Below are 19,232 nucleotides of genomic sequence, written 5' to 3'. Positions count from 1 at the left end.
CACCCACCCATCGAAATCATCTCGTACCTGAATTTTTGCAACTGTAGGAGTGTGTTTGGCTCATGAAAAAAGTACTTCCTGTTTGATGACGTTAACTGCATCATCATGGTGACAGGGTAAGAGGCAGGCCTTTGGGCTATTGATGGCAGTGTGGCACAGGTCTTGGGATGTCCCACAGCAGTTTTGTGGAAGATCTGACCAACCATGTAGACATGAGAAATTATGATTCGGAAGAAGTAACGTCCTGTTGGCAGGAGGAGGCTCTATGACTCAATTAAATTTTAAAGTATGAATGTGTTCAGGAGGAGGGTACCCTTGTCATGCATGTGAAGTTTGGTGTTGATTGACACAAGCGCTACAGGGGCCCCGGTCACGGCCCTCTGGTGAAAAATCTGTTTTCTTTAATACGTTTTTATCTCCATTCTGTCTAGAATACCCCAAAAATTCTTGTGTCAATCAGATGAAATTCTTCTGAATTGGTTGTTTAAATGTACAACAAATGGGAAATTTGACCTTAAACTGTTGTGAACTAATTTCCTGTACATTTTAGGGGGTTTTCCAGGAGAATCTTTTTCTTATCTGGTCAAGATATATATGTTTACCAATTTTCATGCATGTAGCTCAACCCTGGCCTAGGGGTTGCTCTTAAGGGGGCGCCGTAGAGGCAATTTTGCGAGGATTCTGAATTTTATGTTAATTTTGTTGAGTTTTTGAGCATGTCAAGGCTTCCAAAATTAGCCCCTCTTTCGGTAGAATAATAATGAGAACGCCTACCGATACAATAGGGTGTCACTCAGAGTTTTGGTGATTGGGCCCTAATAATCCAATCATCACTAAATCCATCACTAAATTTTGACTAAGCCCCATGGCCCATCTGCTGACATTAAGCATGCAGGGTTTATAACCTGTAGCTCTAAATATTTTGGCTTCACTCCAAGACAGCTGTTACATCAATCATCTTAATATAGGTTCTACCGAGAGTGTGACTAAGTGGAACAAATAGACAGAATTGGATCCAGAGAGAAGAGGTGACAACTGGTTTGTACATGGAAAGATTTTTTTGCACTAACTTTTCTTGCTCTTTGCTCCTTCTTCCGTGTATCGATCTGTGTCTGTGTTCCCCCCACATAAATGGCCATAATAGCATTTATCAATCGCACATTCAATTATCCAGTAAAGGACCTTTGTCAGCATCCAGCTGATTAAACTCATCAATCTGCTCTATTAAATTAACAGTTCTTAGATCGAGGAGGAGCAACAAGGGAGTGAGCGCTTGTGGGCGTTTTGAACAACGCTTATCTTTCAGCTACAGTTTGCTTTATGTCTAGACTGTGAGGACAATCCAGAGTGGTCCTTAAAAGCTGCTCGAAATGTTTCAGAATAGAAATAAATAAGGAAAGAGGCAAAGAGTGGTACAATTCCACTCTAAATTTAGTTATCTAAGAAGTCAAATAAGCCTCAATATGCTCAATTACCTTGTCTAAAGAGAGGAGGGTTTAATAATCCTCTGCAGAAACCTTCTAAATCATTATGCCTGCATGATTGATTAGCACCATTTGCACTTGAACGGACGGGACGTAAAGGAGAGAGAAATGGATTAAACTGCTACTCTAGACGTTACCTTATCTCCCCGGCAGTGAGGGGCTTTATTTAAAAAATTCACTATTGCCTCGCTTTGATAACTTCTAATAGTGTCTGTCTGCTTCGTTTGTGTTTGTTGGTAGCGCTCATATGTGTTTTGCCTGTCTGGTGCCCTTCTTGGTCAAAGTAGTTGTTTAGTTGCATTAGTTGCAAACATAAAAACTTCTTTATTGTCTTTCATAGTGGTAACTATGTGGAGTTACCTTAGCAGTATGAAACAGGGCAACATCAGATTTGCTATTACTGTTTTTCTCATGGATTTGATTTTTAATAGGAAGAATGGTCCATATTTGTTTGAACTCTGCACCCCAAAAAGCTCATATGTATGTATGATCTCCAAGAAGAGCAGCCTAGCTTCCTCACTGACAGACACTTCCTCAGACAGAATAGGTGTACACTGGACAAGACAAAACTCAAACTGGCTCTGAAGTTGTTGCCTTCTAAAAGCCTGGGGGCACAATTTGCACAGAAAAAGACATACTCTTTCTTTAGTAGTATCGCTTTAACATTGGCTCAAATGACTACATTTTCTATAAGATTCCATTTGCAACAATGACACCACAGAAGAATACCACTCAACTTTGAAATTCCCTGCAGCTTTACTATTTTGGATCCCTCTCGCTGCTCTCATCTGCGTCACTTCCACTCCCAGGCTGCAGCTGTTTGAACAAAATATCTGTCACAACTGACTGTACGCTATGTGCTCACAATGAGCTTCAGGCAGCATGCACAGTGCGACATTTAGCAGCTAGAGAGTCAGATGTTTACCCGAGGCGTTCATTGAGACAAAAAGGGAATTAATTTTTGAATACATTAAGCAGCTGGACAGAAAAATGACTTTAGGAATGCTCAAATTCCTGTAAATTTGCAGGTTGTAAGAGTAGGCAGCAGTAAGTCTGCTACTGAAATATTTAAGCTGATGTTATGTGATGTTTTCAATGCCTGTTTATGACCAGAACAACAGCAAATGCAGGGCTAATGTATTATAAAATGTATAATGTAAAACTAGGACTAACAAGACATGATAGTGAGTCATTTCCTGCCGTTTCTTGACATCCCAACCAGTATTTATCATATCCTCAGCATGACATGTCAAGTTCAGGCCTATGACGTCTGCTCGCCTGTTGTGTTGTTTTCCAGAATGCCAGAATCTGGTGAATGGCTTGTGTAAAATCTCTTTGTTGTCTTGAGAAAATGAGATATAAAACTTTAATTAAAAGCCCAGACTTTAATTCACATTGAACAAACCCTGCCTTCATTTGTGACAGGCATCAATTCAACAAATAACTTTAATTAGTTTAATACAATGTTCTCAGCAAAGATGGGAAAAATCCTAACATTGTGCATTTACACCAGAAAAATGTTGAACTGTATATTACAGTTGCACATAGTATAATGCACTGTTATATTTATAGACCGTTTCAACACTTCAGGGGTCTCTGAGTGAGACCTGCCTTTATTTGTGAAAACATGTTGCAAAACCAGACTAGTAAAACAGTTTGGATGAGCTTATATTAAAAGTTTTATGTTAAATTAATCCATTAGAATGGGAAATCAGCTTTGTTACCTTGAGATCATGACAGAAAAAAAGTCAATATTTTTCTTACGATTAGGAGATAAATAGAATCTATTCTCAAAAGACTGAAATATACTCTTATTATCAGAGAAACAAGGTAAATACATCATTTACACATGTCTGCATAAACATACCCTCAATGGAAAAAGTTTTTGTTCGTCATTGCCATGTAGTTTGCCCCCCTTTTGCAGCTATAACAGCCTCCGCTCTGCTTGGAAGGCTTTCCACAAGGGTTTTGTAGTTTTTATGGAAGTTTGTGTCCGTTCATTCTGTAGAGCTTTTATGAGGTCAGGCACTGATGCTGTACGAGACGACCTGGCTCGCAATCCAGTTCATTCCAAAGGTGCCTGATGGGGTTGAGGTCAGGGTTCTGTGCAGGCCAATCAAGTTCTTCCACACAAAACTTATCAAACCACGTCTTCATAGTTACTGCTTAGTGCACTAGGGTACAGCAATGTTGGAATACAAAAGGGTCTTCCCTAAACTGTTGCCATACAGTTGGAAGCAAAACATTGTCCAAATTGTCTTGGCACGCTGACGCTGTAAGATTGCCCTTCACTATTAAGGGGCCTAGCCCAAATCCTGACAACAAAAACCCAATAAGTTCTGCACCAAACTTCACAGTTGGCACGATGCAGTCAGGCAGATAATGTTTTCCTGGCATCTGTGGCAACAGTTCTGATTGAAACACCAGAATTCACTAAAACCAGGTGTAGCCAAATACTTTTGTCCAAATAGTGTATTAAGCTATGTTTGAAGTGTGGTTGTGTTAGATACTTGTCAATAGTAAGTATACTTTAAAATGCTAACATAAAATTAATATAATTAACATAAATTGCTGGCCACAGAAGGGTAGGTTAGGAATAGGTTAAGCTGAGGAGTGGACTACTGAAGAGCTTGACCCAGACACTGAGATCACTTGGAGGTGGTGAGGAAGGGATGCAGAATGCACGAGGAGTTGAACCTGGAGACTGATTAGATGTAATGGAGGTAGCTGGGGTGGAGGATGGTTGCAGCAGTCTCACAGAAACAACTGACTGACTGTAAAGGAGTGGAGAAAAGATTTTAAGATACAACAGCGGCAGAAAGATTGGATCGAGAGAGGCAGATGCCCCTACCAGCTGATAACCAGAGCAGGAAAACAGAGCAGGGAAAGGAAGACACATGAATGACTGATTATAAATGAATCAAAACGAAGAAGTCTTTCAGCTTGATCATCAGCTACTAAGCTTCAATATACTTTCTAGTGTGAAAATTCTTTATATTGTGCATTAAAAATCCATAAATGTCTTAATAGATGCATTAATGCAATACAGTAAACATATTCACCACATATTTAAAAGAAACACTAGAAAACCTCTCTTATGGCAGTAACGGTTACTGAAGAAACCTATGTGTGCATCATTTTTTCACATTACCTTATTAATTAACTCTCTACAAAGCAGTCCTGAGTTGTTTTCTGACACCTTAAGGTGTTTTATTTCTATAAAGGCTGGAAGCTGTAGATTAGCAACACGTCAGATTTCTTATTTCAAATAACAATCACCTGTCAGCAGCTTGCAGGTTGCCGTAGGAGCAATTAAATTTCCAGTCTGAGTCCCTCAGATACTCCTTAATGAGCCGAGTAACTGAATGTAAAATATAATCAGGCTCAGAGAACAGAAGCTTTAATATTTGCAAACAAAACAAGTACCTAAAAATACTTCCCTCTATAAAATATGCATTAATAAGAATTCATATTGTAGGCTTCCTGGCAGTTCTTTTGGATGTCAGTGAGCCTCCATTGTGTGGGCTCCTCAGGTGTCTGTCAGGTGTTTTTATGATGTTGAGAGCTGGAATAATGTCACGGTTTCTTTTCAGGAGGCTTATTTTCTTCTTTCCCAGCAGAAGATGAGGGCGCAGTAATAACGGGGAGAGGCAGAGATATCAGGGTTTTTTGAGAGCGGGAAGAGGGATGTTTGGCAGAGCTCAGAAAAGCAGCTGTGTTTGTGATGGTATCTTATCACCACAGCGGCACAGGGCACACAGTGATAAGACTATACTCTGCTCACGGCCTAACATACACGGACCAGGACTCAAACACAGCCAAGGTCAAAGTCATAGATATTTTAAAGTAAATAGGAATTGAAAAGAGAGCCTTTTTTCTACTACATATTCTTATATGTAAGTGGAAAAAATATTAAACAGAAGAAGAGCTAAAAGAAGACCTTCAGTGTTTTATCTCTGACTTACACAGCCATGTCTTATCACTCACAGACCAGCTGGGATTTACTCGAAAAACAAATCTTTTTTTCTTAACCTAAAAGCAGAACATGTGTTTGATATTTTTACCTCTCATGCTCCCTCAAAAAGTGTGTCCCTGTGTGACTCTGATAACGTGTTGAAGTTTCACTAAAAAGACTCGTTTGAGTGTCAAGGAAAAGTATTTGGTGTTGTTGTCTGTCTGAACTGCAGGGGTACCCAGTGGCTGGAAGAAGCACATACACCGAGGCTGTCTCTAACACAGGGATTGACTTGGCAAGAGTTGTAGTGTTTTTACTACTCTCTGTTGCTTTGGTCTGTGCCACTTTGAAGACAGTGTAGAGTAAAACATGATGGGGAGCATGGCTTTCATAAATTTGGGTTAAGTATGACAAACAGGTATACAGTAACATTAATCTAGATCTGCATGAAGCTAGTTTGAAGCTCCTAATGTTCATTCTTGTCCTTGAAAATGACTAATGATCTCATCACAAGATCTGTGATACGGAAGCCTTTAGAGGACACACATGCATACATTTTATTTAACTATTTTCCCAAGATAATTCATCAATTTTGTATTTTTTCCTTAGGTCTGTACTTATTTACCCTGATTACTCAGGATAATAAAGCTTGTATTCCTGTGACAACAAGTTCGGGTGCACTCATTCTGGGCCCGATAGCTGAAGCACGATAGTCCCCCCTCCCCTGACCTCCACTGGCCTGCACTCATAATGCTGTAGCACAACTGGGCCCGGACATGTTTATCTCTTACATATATCATTAAGTCATAATAAAATGCATGTGTGGCTTTGTTTACGAGAAGTGCAGTCTCAGAGGCAGCCCAATGAGAACAATGTAGTGCTGTGTGATTAATATAAGTTCCATTAGGATTTAAGCTTCCCATGCAGGCCTGCACAACTGAAAACCCAGAGAATCCCCCCCAGCTGTAATTTGTTAATGATATCAGTGCATTTGTTTTATCTAAGTAACACTGGTACCATCCTGCCTAACAGGATGCTGGAATCCTCATCACATTTTCTGCCCATTTTTGCTAGCTCTCTTTGCAACCTTAAACACATTTTTGCTGGATATTACCCTTTTTTTCTGGATTTTGTCACTTCTAATTTTGTGCCATCTTTTTTGACACTTTTTTGACACTTGTAACCCATTTTTGCCACCTTTTTTTCAATTTTTGCATTTTTTTTGCCACTTTTAACCTGTTTTTTGCCACTTATTTTTGACAGTTTTACGGCACTTTTGTGGCTTTTTGCCCATTTTTGTCACTTTATTGACAATTTTCAACCCTTTTGCCACTTATTGCTCATTTTTGCAACCAAACCCATTTTTGCTGCTATTCGTCTATTTTTTTGTTTGCCTCTTTTCACTGTTATTTAATTATTTCCATTAATTCCACCTGGCTTTGAAGTCTGACCTTACTTTCCTAATGGTTTATATCAGTGTACAGAAAAGCTTACATTTGGAGAAAGGCTATATTGTGCTTCAGCATAAATAAATAAAATTGTTATTTTGTAAATAATCAGTTTGAATTATAACAGCCCAATATGCATGATTAGGGGTGTAGCTGAGTTGTAACTGTCCACCAGAAGGCTTGTTGATACTCATCCCTCACTACAAGAAGGTTTCCTGCTGTTTGCTGTCAGTCAATGGAGAGGTGGGGGAGGGAAAAATTCACTGGGCTAGCAGGAAAATTTCAGGGTAAAGTCAGGGTGCAAAACTCCACTGTTTGTATTCAAAAAGTTTAACATGAAATTAAATTCAAGATTTTTTTTTTTGAAGTGCGATTCAGGATTTTGTCTTTACAATGTTGATAGAAATTTAGGTTGACTCATCATTTCCAGTTTGGCAGCTACCCTCGCTTGGCCTCAGAACGGGTTTTCAGAACCCCATGGGTTACATCCCTTAGCCTACATCCATGTTTTATGCAGTCCATGGCGAACAACCTTAGTCATATTTCTAAGTTTTATAGTGTTTGTTTTTCATTTGAATTTGATCAAAGAATGAACAGAAATTTTATACTTTCAGCAGCAGGAGTTTTTTTTACATACTATTTTGTGGTGCATCTTCAAATTAGTTGTGATAATAGTTAAATTCAGAAAAAAGCCAAAAACTGCTTCTGATCTGGCTACACATTGCTCTGTTACTACATGAAAAGCATACTGTCAAACGCACAGCTTGCTGGCTTTAGGTTGTAAATATTTATATTTCTCTTTTACATCTGGTTGTTATCAGTCAGCCCTGATTTATCCAGCAAGGGATGCTTCCTTTCAGTATGTTCTTTTTTCCTTTCTGCTTCTACTAGCCTGCAATATTTGATTTTTGGGAAATCAAAGAAAGGATTATGTCCTGCTTTACAAAACTGATACTTAAGAGATTTTACTTGCTTAGCCATTAGCAACTTAAGCAGAATTAACAAGCCATTCTCACCCGTATTCATCCCTTCTAAAGCTGATTTAAGCCTAAACTAAATCTGTGTGTGCAAAACAAAAAGAGGATGAAAAAAAGGGATTTCTCAGCTTCTTTCCCCACCCACCTTTCCATATCACTGCTCCACATTCACACCTCTTATGCTCTTCCTCAATCACCTCTTATTTAACTTCTATCACTCTCTGAGCTACCTGAAAGGATCACTGGAATGGAGCACACCATTTATTAGATGGAGTGATTTAATTTGTCCTCCACAGGATGCTTCATTCTCGTGTGAGGGCGTTTTTCATGAAATTGTCACAGTATCAGGCTGAACTTGAATTTCCTCCTTGCAGTGAGTGCCTTTAAAAAAAAAATAGAGCAAAAGAAAAGCAGCGTTCACATTTCACAGCCTGTGCACTGACTGTTACTTCCCATCCCTCCCTTCTCTTCTTATCTCTTCAGAAGGTTCTGCTGTGTACACCACGCCGCTGAACACACCTTGTTGTCATGTGCTGCTCACTCAGTGTTGTGCGCAGAAAAAAAAATGCATTTTTTTGGCATCTAATATTCCGTTGAACTCATCCTGTGATAAGTCTGATAAGCGTGAAACTTTATCAAAGCGTCCCATCTAATCAGCTTCCCCCCTCAGCATATTCAACTACATCCCCTCCTCACAAAGCAATCACACACTCTGATAGGCAGTGAAGTCCCCTGAGGGTCAGGCTTGTATTAAAACAAGAATAATTACGCTGTTACATGCTATTCTCACTCTTTGTGTCTACTTTTATGGCCTGCTGTGGGCTGACACTGGGCTGACTAGTCGACATGAGGTCACTGGCTTCTTAATTTAAGTATGTTTTTATGCACTGTGTTACGCGAATGGACACAAAAATCTGTTTCCTTACATGCTTATCAACTGCAAAGTTGATAATGTTTTGGCAAACAAAAAGTGCATTTTAATGCTTGAATCTAGCACCCTAGGGGGACACCAAAGATCTGAGGGACATGAGGCTTTGTCTGCTCTGAGATTGTCAAAATTAGAGTTGCACATCCATCCATTTTCCAGACAACTTATTCTGTATGGGGTCACATGCATGGGGCTGCAGCCTATCCCAGCTGTCATTGGCGAGAGGCGGGGTACATCCTGGACTGGTTGCCAGAGAAACATATGGCTGACATATAGAGACAAACAACCAGGCACTCTTACACTCACACCTACGGGAAGTAAGAGTCACCAGTTAACCTAATGAGCATGTCTTTGGTGGTGGCAGGAGGCCAGAGTACTCTGGAGAGAACCAACTCATGCATGGGGAGAACTAGCATTGAAAGGCCCTAGCTGGGATTCGAACCAGGAACCTTCTCACTGTGAGGCAACAGCACTAACTTCTGTGCTGCCATGAAGCCCTGGATTGGCACATATTAACTGAAATAAAACAGTTATAAAATCTCTAAGAAAACCTGTGCAGACCTATTTTCTTTTGGTTTAGTAATGAAGTAATAAAAATCAATGCTTATTTTTGACAGTAATGTATCACTTATTTTAGTGTGGGTCTTGAGGTGGATAGACTCTTCTCTTTCTTACCCCTGTTGTCCCCATACTTGGTCTGTTCTGCAATCCACTCATGAAGCACACTCTAAGGCAAAATCATTTCTAATCTCGTCAGTTTTTGCAGTTCCACTGTACAAGTGGAACCATCTCTTGCGTGCGCCACACTAGATGTGCCACGCCACTCTACTCTGCTATTCTGGTGTATTTCGGCAAATCCACACAGCAGGTTGATCCCAACTGAAGGAACAATGTACAAAGCATCCCATCAGTTTAAAAATACAACACATTGTATGAATTCTTGATTGTAAATCTCATAACCACATCAACATCACACCATCATGTAGCAAAAAAGTGAGTCATCAGTTGGTCAAAGGGTCACAGAGGTAACCTGATGCAATGGATAAAGAAAATTTAACTTTTGAGGTGGTAAACCACAGGAATTTATAAGAAACCACACCTTTTCTCAACATAATAAACCTTTTAATTTCCTAATTTACACACCTGTAGTAGAAACAATGAAAATCACAATAATATCAATGTGAACAGTAAATCAACTTTATAAAGGAAAGTTATCTTTTATTTACATACCATCCCCATTTGAACCATCATAGTTCTCCTGTGATTTTTTTTGGCTAAGGGGCTTTGATTTTGTGGCAATTGATTTTATTGTTTGGGCAAATGTTTTTATTGTTGATATATGACGAGTGACTGAGGCTGCTAAGTTGGTGATTGTTGCCAAAACTACATTTCATTATGTAGAAATACGGAATGACAATAAGATAAGATTTACTTTATCTTCCCAAAAGACAAGGTTTAAAAAATAAAGAACCTACCTTTCTGTCTTCTCGATCTGTGGCTGCTCAGGTCTGTGCTTTGCTGCACATCTCTCCAGCAACTCACCCAGTAGACAAGGGCATGTGCCGTCGCAGCACAGGTGGACTATGTGGAGCATGCAGGTTAGGTACATGTAGGTCGGGAACCACTGATCTAACTGCTGAATCAAACAAGAGATCTTTTTACTTGGCAGAAGAAATAACCTTTGGACAGACTCTGATCCATTTCCATGGTAAAACATTAGAGGAAAAGTTTGGCACAGTAGTCATGATGTTTTCAGTCCTGTATTGGCCCTAATTTCCCCAGTCTCTCCATCTTTCTCCAACTGTTTACTGTAATAGAGATAAGAAATTTTCAGTCCTGAAATCTGTTTGTCATGAATTTTGGTCCCACAAATGAAACAACTCCTGCAAGCTAGTTCAGGCAGACAACTCGAGCTGCACTGATTTCACACTTGACATTCATCATTATCCAACCACCTGACAAACATCTTCCAGTCTATTCAAGCTGCAGGATTTCTAGTTTCTCCCTCCACCATTGCCAGCTCTGCCTGCATCAGTTTTGCACTCTTGCAGTCATTTAACCCCACCACCACCCCCTTAGCATCCACCTGTAAGCTCCAACAAGGTTTTAAGATGCTATCATTACTCCTCTGTTTTGCATGTAAACTAAATCTGTGAGCAATGATAGTTTAGAAGCGCAGAGACAAACTTTCTGTTTTTCTGCAGCAATAAACATTTGAAACCGTCACAAACATGGCGTTTGAAATGTGAGACGCGCTGTGTCTGGGTGATACTTGTTTGTATGGTAATTTGTCCACTGCTGTGTAAGAAAGTGAGCATGATATTGCTCGCTATCTCCCTAATAATAACTCCTGCAGTGTTAAAGCAACAAGCAGCTCATTTTACTGGTGGAGCTCGGATTATTTCACCCTGACCTTGAGAATGTGCCTCCATATTTTCGCCTTCAACCTCCGTTCTGTTCTTAGACCTCTCAAACCCACTGACACTCCCAACACGGCTGCGCTTTACACTTATTCTTCCTCTAACAAGCAGAAGACTGGGCAGAGCGAGAGAGAGAGTTTTGTTATGCAGCTATCACCTAATTAGCTATTGAGAGTGTTGTTTTTCTCCGCCACGAGCTGAACTGAAAACATCTGGCTGCGTTCTTTAGAATAAGTGCACCGATGGGTTAATCATAAGTGTCTCTTTTTGGTAATTTAATGAATGTCAGTGATGATTAAAGTAGATCTGGTTGATGAGAAGATATTTTAGGGCGAAAGGGAGCAGCTATCTGGGTGCAACACCTCGTTCAAAATGCACCAGGTTCATTTGGAGTTCATTTCTGCAGACGAGAGTCACACATACACATACCTGCAGAGGAAACGCATTAATTACCCCCTTTTCAAACCCTGTACTGATTTGGAACTCTGCTTTGAAATACACTCTCATTAAGATAACTTTTCTTGAAATGTATTGCAAAAACATGATTGCCTTTCTATGTATGCTTGACTGATATTTAATTTTTGGGAATAATAATGATACCACTGTAAGGGAGAAATTAGTAGCTGTCAATAGAGTGGCGTCTGTTTTTTTTTTTTTCTTTTCTTTGTAGTTTAAACTCTGAAACGCTCAAGAAACGAGACTCTGGAAAGATTTTTACTCTGTTGCCTGAATTCTGTTGCATATAAGTTACTGCTTTGCTCAAATTCTCTGCTGCATAGTGCATGTTGCAAACATGATTTTCTATTCAATTTATGCCATATGCATTTGAAATTACAGTGCACTATAAATGCCCCCTCATTTCTTCAAACCAGTAGTTTTAAATACCCCAACCATGCCATCCCAACTTCCATCTACAGCTGCATCTTAAAAACATTAGAATATCATAGAAAATTCTTTTTTTCCTGTAATTCACTTCAAGAAGTGATATTTCTATATATGCCAGATTCAGAAGGTTATTACTGAAAAGGAAGGCTGTTGTCAGAGACCATATCAAAGCATATTCATAAAAAAGTTGACTGGAAGAGAAAAGTGTGCCAAGAAAAGGAGCACAGGCAGCAGGGATGAGCTCAGACTTCACAAGGAGTGGACTGAGGCTGGAGTCGGTGGATCAAGACACCACACACAGGTCCAGGAAATTGGCTACAGGTGTTGTTTTCTTAGTGTCAAGCCGCTCCTGAACCACAGCTGTCACAAGATTCTCACCAAGACTAAGGAGAAAAAACATCTGGACCATTGCTCGGTGGTCAAAAATCCTGTTCTACATGAGTCAATTTAGCATTTGGTAATCAAGGTCCCCAAGTATAGAGGAGGATCTGAGAGGCACAGAATCAAAGGTACTTAAAGTCCAGAGTTTTGCCATGTGCCATGACATCTGCTGCTATTGGTCCACTGTGCTTTATCAAATTAGTCAATCCTGCCAGCCATTGACTAGGAGATTTTAGAGCACTTCATGCTTCCATTTCCTGAGAAGCTTTATGAAGATACTGATTTCCTTTTCCCGCAGAACTTGGCACCTGCCCACAGTGAAACCAAAACTACCAGCAACTGGTTCACTGACCATGGTTTTATGGTGCTTGATTGGCCAGAAATCTGGTTTTACCTAAACCCAATGGACAATTTCTGGGGAAATGACTAGAGACAATAGACTTGGCAGTACAGACAAGCTGAAGGCTGCTACCAAAGTAACCTGGTATTTATAACACCCCAGCAGTTCCACGGGATGATTAGCTCTATACGAGGGCTGTCCAAACTTTTTCCACTAAGGGCTGTATTAAAAATATAAAAGGATAGTGACGCCACTTTCATATGCCTCACTTTGAAGATAATACAGTTAGTAAAAAACAAACTTAAGGTGGTTAAGATATGCTTAGTGATTGGGTATGCTTAAATGGCTAAATTGTCCTGGTCAGCCCTGGCTACCACTGGTTCTACCCCTAAAACACCAGCAGTACTGCTACTGGCCTTTGTAATCCATCAGGGCATTATAAATCGAAATATTGTTTTTATTTTGATTGCCAATATGTTTTCCAGTGCTGTCTTCATTAAGTCGCATAAAATGCATATCAATTAATTCTTCTAGTCAAAATGTTTGTTTACAAAATTAACTTGGTGGCCCTGCCTTGTGCTGAAACCAAGCATCATGTTCAATTGTGGGCCATATTTCATCTAACATTCAGAATTTGTGATTGGTGGACTGCATTTGGCCCCTGGGCCATAGTTTGGACACCCCTGCTCTATGCCATGTTGTTTAGGTTCAGTAATTTGTAAATTGAGCTCTGACTTGAGTGCATAAGCGAGCATAGTTTTCCAGAATGTCAACATTCTGTATTATCATTTTTTCATTGATGTTTTGTAATATTCTAATATTTTGAGATAGTGGATATTTGATTTTTTTTTTCTATTTATCAGTTTAGCCATTCCTATTTTTCTTATATAATTAACAAATATTGTTGTTATTCATGTGCTGCTCTGATTTGCTTTCAGGCTCTCTGCTCAGAACTGAAGGAACGTGAACATTTGGTCATCAACACTTTGGATCAAGCCCGCTCATTTCTCGCCGACCAGCCCATTGAGGGTCCCGGAGAGCCACGCAAGAACCTGCAGCCAAAGACAGGTACATTTACACTCTCCATTAAAAAAATGACTTGTACACATTTACTTGAGCGCGTGAAACAGAACTAAAGGAGAATATAATTTACATTAGAGAGCATCTTGTAACAATGTGCACCCACTTCATGTAAAAATGACAAACATCTTGAAAACATAATGTCATTACTCAGAGTGAATAACAACTGGTTTTGATGCATCCTCTGTGATTCTTGATGAAAGAACCTCACACTGAGTCACAATTGGTATGATCTAGAAATAGCTCTGTTAGCCTTTGAGTTCACTTACTTATCATTAAACTTTCAACATCACTGACATGTGCTATGATGTGCTTCTGTATTTCAAGCATATGCAAATGGATCTCATCACATTAGGGCGTTGTTTCAAGGAAATCCTGTACATGTGGAAGATAACTTTTTAAAACAGGACATGTTTTTGGAGATTTTCTTACCTCTTCTGAAAGGATACAGTACAGTACAGTGGAAAGAATACAGGAAATAAGGGAAAATAAGATATTTTGATGACATGCCGACTGTAAAACGCCCTTGGCTGCACTTCAATTGGGGGGAAGTTTCCCATATAATGTTCCCCTTGGTCACCTGAATGCATTCGTAGACCCTTTTAAACCATCTTGGAGAGCCACAACAGCACACTTTCTCCTCCAGTGCTGCACAGAAAGCTTGTTTAGTCACATTAAAACCAAATTTTAGGACTTATTTTGCCCTAATTTTGAGGTTAATTCCTTCCAAAACACCCTCCACTTTAAAAATAAGCTGGTGGTAGTACTAACATCTTATCAGAGCACCCAAGAATTAAATATGCACTGACTCATTCAGCATTCTCTCTCAGCCTGTTTTGGATGCAGCAGGAAAGTCTTCGTTAAGTCAGCACATTTCCCTTCAAACTAAAACCCTACTGTGTAAATAATTAAACCGACCCATGGGGGCTGTGTTGGGGGTGTGGCAGGACTTCAGAGCCCCCCTTTCTGATAGGCTTGTTGTCTGTGATCTCTGATACGGATATCAAAGCGTCGCCTCATTGTATAAATAGATAAAAGATGTAAGATCAGAGACTGCGCTCGCTATTTAATCAGAGGAGATGAGATTTCCTTCTTGAGTGACACTGCAGCAAAGTCTTAACTATTGTCAGTTATTTGTATGCATGCGACTAAGCATTTATTTTATGCTTGTAACATGCCTTCTTTACTCACTCACTACTGCAGCACTTGCAGGTGTCTGATTGCTTGTATGCATTTTTGGGAGGGGAGATTTATTGCAAAGGTGCAACAGGTGAAAAGTGTAGTCCTGTCACAACCCCGGAGACAAGATCTTAGCAGTCATAAAAGCAGCTCATCTTTTTCTGTATTTAGAATAGGTGTTTGGGGAGCATTTTCAGACCTTTTCTTCTCTCCTTGATCTGTCACAATTATCCCATCATCTCACCTCTCCTGTCTCCCTAATTCCCAAGACCCTCTCTGTCTCTCATCCTTTTTCACTCCAGAGGTTCCCTTTCTATCTCAAGGCATTGACTACCACTCCTTCCGCCCTCTCTGTAATTGAGATTTCTTTTTTATTACCTTTCACCCTTCTCTCTTCTCTCTTTTTTGCTAGCAAGGCTGAAATCAAACAAAGGAAGAGCAAACAATGGAAAGTCATTTGTAGAAGGAGGACTAAAAATGCGAAAGAACAGCTTCTTCTGTACCTTAACCTAAATAATTGGAACCAACATTTACAGTGTTAAAAAATGTGGGTGGAATGTCAGTGATGCACAAATAAGGAGTCTCTTGAAGGTCAACAGGTGAAAAATGTGGAATTAAAAAGGTATTTCAGTTGGATCAAGAGAAACAGACGTGATGTTATTTAAAATACTTCTCTTTTGACTCTTCTTCTGGCACTTTTGGAAGGCTACAAGGATCTAAATGGGCTACATTACTAATGTTATGCCCATGAATAATACATTTTTTGTTTTGTTAAATGAAGCCTAACATTAGTTCATGCAGGACGCAGTAGTCATACGCCCAGCCATGATCTACTGATGGTCATCTGATCCCTATTATCGCCTCCCAGCTTCGACAACCAGTCACAGCTGTTTCTCTCAACACAGTGGTTTATTTGAACATGACACACTTCTCACTAATCCCTGCTAGCATGAATGCACCACACTGCCACTGCTGCCAAAGCTAAACCTCCTCCACCCCAGCCTCCTTCTTTATAGTATAAGCTTTTTGTACCCTCATATTCAGATTCATGATAATATGGATTAACTGCTTTTGAACTAATTTTATTGTATTCTGAAGGAAATATCATAACATATCTATCTATATGGGGGTTTCTAGCCATGTCAAGTATGCTGCTTGACTAACCCAGGGCGCATCATTTTGGGCAGAGCCTTTTCCGCCAAGTAAAACTGTAAATACATTTTACAGTCAAATAGTTAAATGTATAACGAGAGTGTTCCTGACTGAACTAAATAAATGGATTACCAAGTGTCTTTGTCAACAAGACAATTAACTCCTCTCTCAATGCCACTTTCCTCCAGATCTCACCCCAGAGGAGAAGGCCCGAGGTTTGGCCCGTGCCATCCGCAAGCAGACGGGAGAGGTGAGGGAACGATGGGAGCGTCTGAAGGCACACATGGGCGGCTGGCAGAGCCAGGTGGAGCAAGCCCTGGAGCGTCTCCAGGAGCTTCAGAGCTCCATGGACCAGCTGGACTTGCGGCTGACCCAGGCGGAGGAGGCCAAAGCTGCCTGGCAGCCAGTGGGGGATCTGCTGATCGATTCTCTGCAGGACCACATCGACAGGACCATGGTGGGTCAAAGAGATAGTAGTCAGCAAGACATCAATCTAGAGTTTTTCTGTAACTCGTACAAGATAGTTGAAAGCTGTCTCTGCAACTTACAAATAACATATTCGGTTTGATGCAGTTAAAACTTGAGCTCAAAGCTGTACATCCATAATTTTGTTCAACATATCATTAAGACCTTCACATTCCTGCCTTTTTTTTATTTCTGGAACAAATCTATATTTGTTCTGGGTTTGATAATGCTGTCATGTTTTAGACTCCAACAAATTAAATTTAAAGACGAGTTTTCACCTTTCAGAGGGAAACTAGAACAAGCCAAACGCTCAGTTAACAAGCAACAAAATGACAGGCTTCCTAATAATTAAAGGTAAACAAATAATGATGAAGTTACAGTGGGGAAAGAGCAGCACCCAAAATAGTTAAATAACAGTGCACAGGTTGTGTGTGTAAAGCCAACTCATCACTGTTGCATTCACTTGGCTGTCTGTTACAACAACTCACATCACACTGATTGCCTCCCTGTGGTATTGACACTCTGGCCAATTAAATCTTTTCATATCCATGTCATGTAGGCATCCAATTTAATATAACTCTCTATTATTAGGTTTCACTATGACAGTGAGAACACTGACAAAGCACGAAGGCTTGAAGTTTTTATTGACAGCCACGGAAGACACTTTAGATTAAAACCATAACTCAACAAAACTCAATTTAAAACGTTATGTATTATCTCAAGTCAGAGATTATGAGTTCAACCCACAGTGAATGAGAAAAATAAACTCCAATTAAGATAAAGTTGCTGATAAGTTTGTTATAATGGCTCTGATATTGAAATGGCAGAGAGACTGGGTACCTACTTTTGTTACTTGACAGTTCATGCATGTTCTGTAGTCACAGTGAGTCTCTTTGAATCTCTAGAAAACAATCTGACTTATATGTTAATTTATTAATCATATGATGTTTACTTTGCACTTCCTTCACAAAAGGATTGCTAATTCACAAATACAAAAGTTTTAATGCTCCTCTAATGGTGCTGCAGAGAAAATAGCATCTCTGTGCTTCAGCGCTGTTTATATAAGTTTTTAAATGAACTACTGTGTTGTCATTTGAGGAAAAAAAAATACATATCAGTTTTATTTAAAAAATAAGTCAATTCAGTAATTTAAACACTATAGATGTGTCCAGTTGAGAAAAAGTACTGCCTGCTGAGAGTTGGTGGTAACGGTGCTGCAATTTTTTGGTAAAAAAAATAAATTAGTTTCAAAAGTTACACTACAAAAACCACCCAACTCCTTCTCAATAACCCAGGAAATTACACAATATAGGCCTATTAGCATAATATACTAATGCACACATGCATTTTTACGAAGACATTGCTGTCTAGTACCTTTATATTGAAGGGTATAGAGGACATATGATTGATGGAGCATAGTAGCCAAAAATAACAATAAAAATAAATAAAATAAAACGAGGTAACAAAGAAACAGGCTGTGTCTTTCTTTTTGTTTTTGTTATTATTTTCATCAAATCAGATGGTCAAAACATACCTTGTTTTTTTCCCATCTGTAAATCTGTCGCAAAAAGTAAAGAAAGGCACCTTCTAATTAAAAAAGCACATGCAAGAGGTTGAAGTTTCTCCATGCTCCAGTGGTGTTAAGGAATATTTAAATGAGCCATTAAGTGGTGATTTAAAAATTTGCCCCTTTCAATGCATATCAGCCTTACTGAGAAAGTACAATACAGTAAAAACCACACAAGAAATGTACAGCTGAGGGGGAAAAAGTGCTGTCTGCTGAGGGTTGGTGGTAACTGCACCACAATGTTTGTAAAGGAATTTAGGTGCAAACTTTCCAGTGATCATGACCATGCCACCTCTTGATGACCAAAATTAAATTATTTTTGCTTTTACACCAGTATACCTTTGCAAATGAGACAAACGCAAAAGTTTAAATGCTTCTCTAATTCTGCTGCAAAGCAAGTAGTATCTCTGTGCTTCAGTGGTGTTCCAGCTTTTTAAAATAAGCTGTTGTGTGACCACTTAGAGGAAAACGTCCCTTTGAACACAGATTAGCCTTATTGAAATAAGTCCAGTTTACTAATTAGTAGAGGTGTCTTCGACCAAGGATTTTCATAGTCGAATCTGATTCTTCAGATTTTGCCTTTAGTCAACTAATCGTCGTATCAGCGTTTCCGCTAGACTTTTTTTGTCCCCAGTCAAAATGACTGGCAGTCCTCAAGAATTCCGGCCATTTAGAACAACTACTGGACATCTGCTTTAACATTATTTTGCTGCATTAACAGCAGCAAAATGCATAAATCTGATATTCTGTGATTTGATACATACAAGTCTGCGATAAACGGGACTGAGGACACATTTTTATTTCCAGACCTGACCCAAAACTGAGACAGTAGAAACCAAGCCAACAGTAAACCTGAGTACTTATTACCCTGTTATTACAGACTGGTAGACATGTACACATGATTAGACCCTGGAAATGACTGCACAAGGACTTTCTCTAATTTTTCTTTGTTTAAGTGGTTTAAAGTATCA

General features: G+C 39.4%; 1 protein-coding gene across 6 annotated transcripts in view; it reads left to right on the top strand.

The window, feature by feature from the left end:
- utrn (utrophin) overlaps positions 1–19,232 on the top strand; it is a 315,204-nt gene that overhangs the window by 200,238 nt on the left and 95,734 nt on the right. For all 6 annotated transcript variants that reach the window (XM_041805540.1, XM_041805544.1, XM_041805541.1 and 3 more), the window contains 2 exons: positions 13,757–13,886; positions 16,418–16,686. In XM_041805540.1, the coding sequence (XP_041661474.1) occupies positions 13,757–13,886; positions 16,418–16,686 (399 nt within the window). The remainder of the gene's footprint in view (positions 1–13,756; positions 13,887–16,417; positions 16,687–19,232) is intronic.

Source organism: Cheilinus undulatus, linkage group 14 (assembly GCF_018320785.1).
Source record: "Cheilinus undulatus linkage group 14, ASM1832078v1, whole genome shotgun sequence".
Lineage (NCBI taxonomy): Eukaryota > Metazoa > Chordata > Actinopteri > Labriformes > Labridae > Cheilinus > Cheilinus undulatus.
The sequence above is the reverse complement of the archived record's forward strand: the minus strand, read 5'-3'. Positions and strand labels throughout refer to the sequence as shown.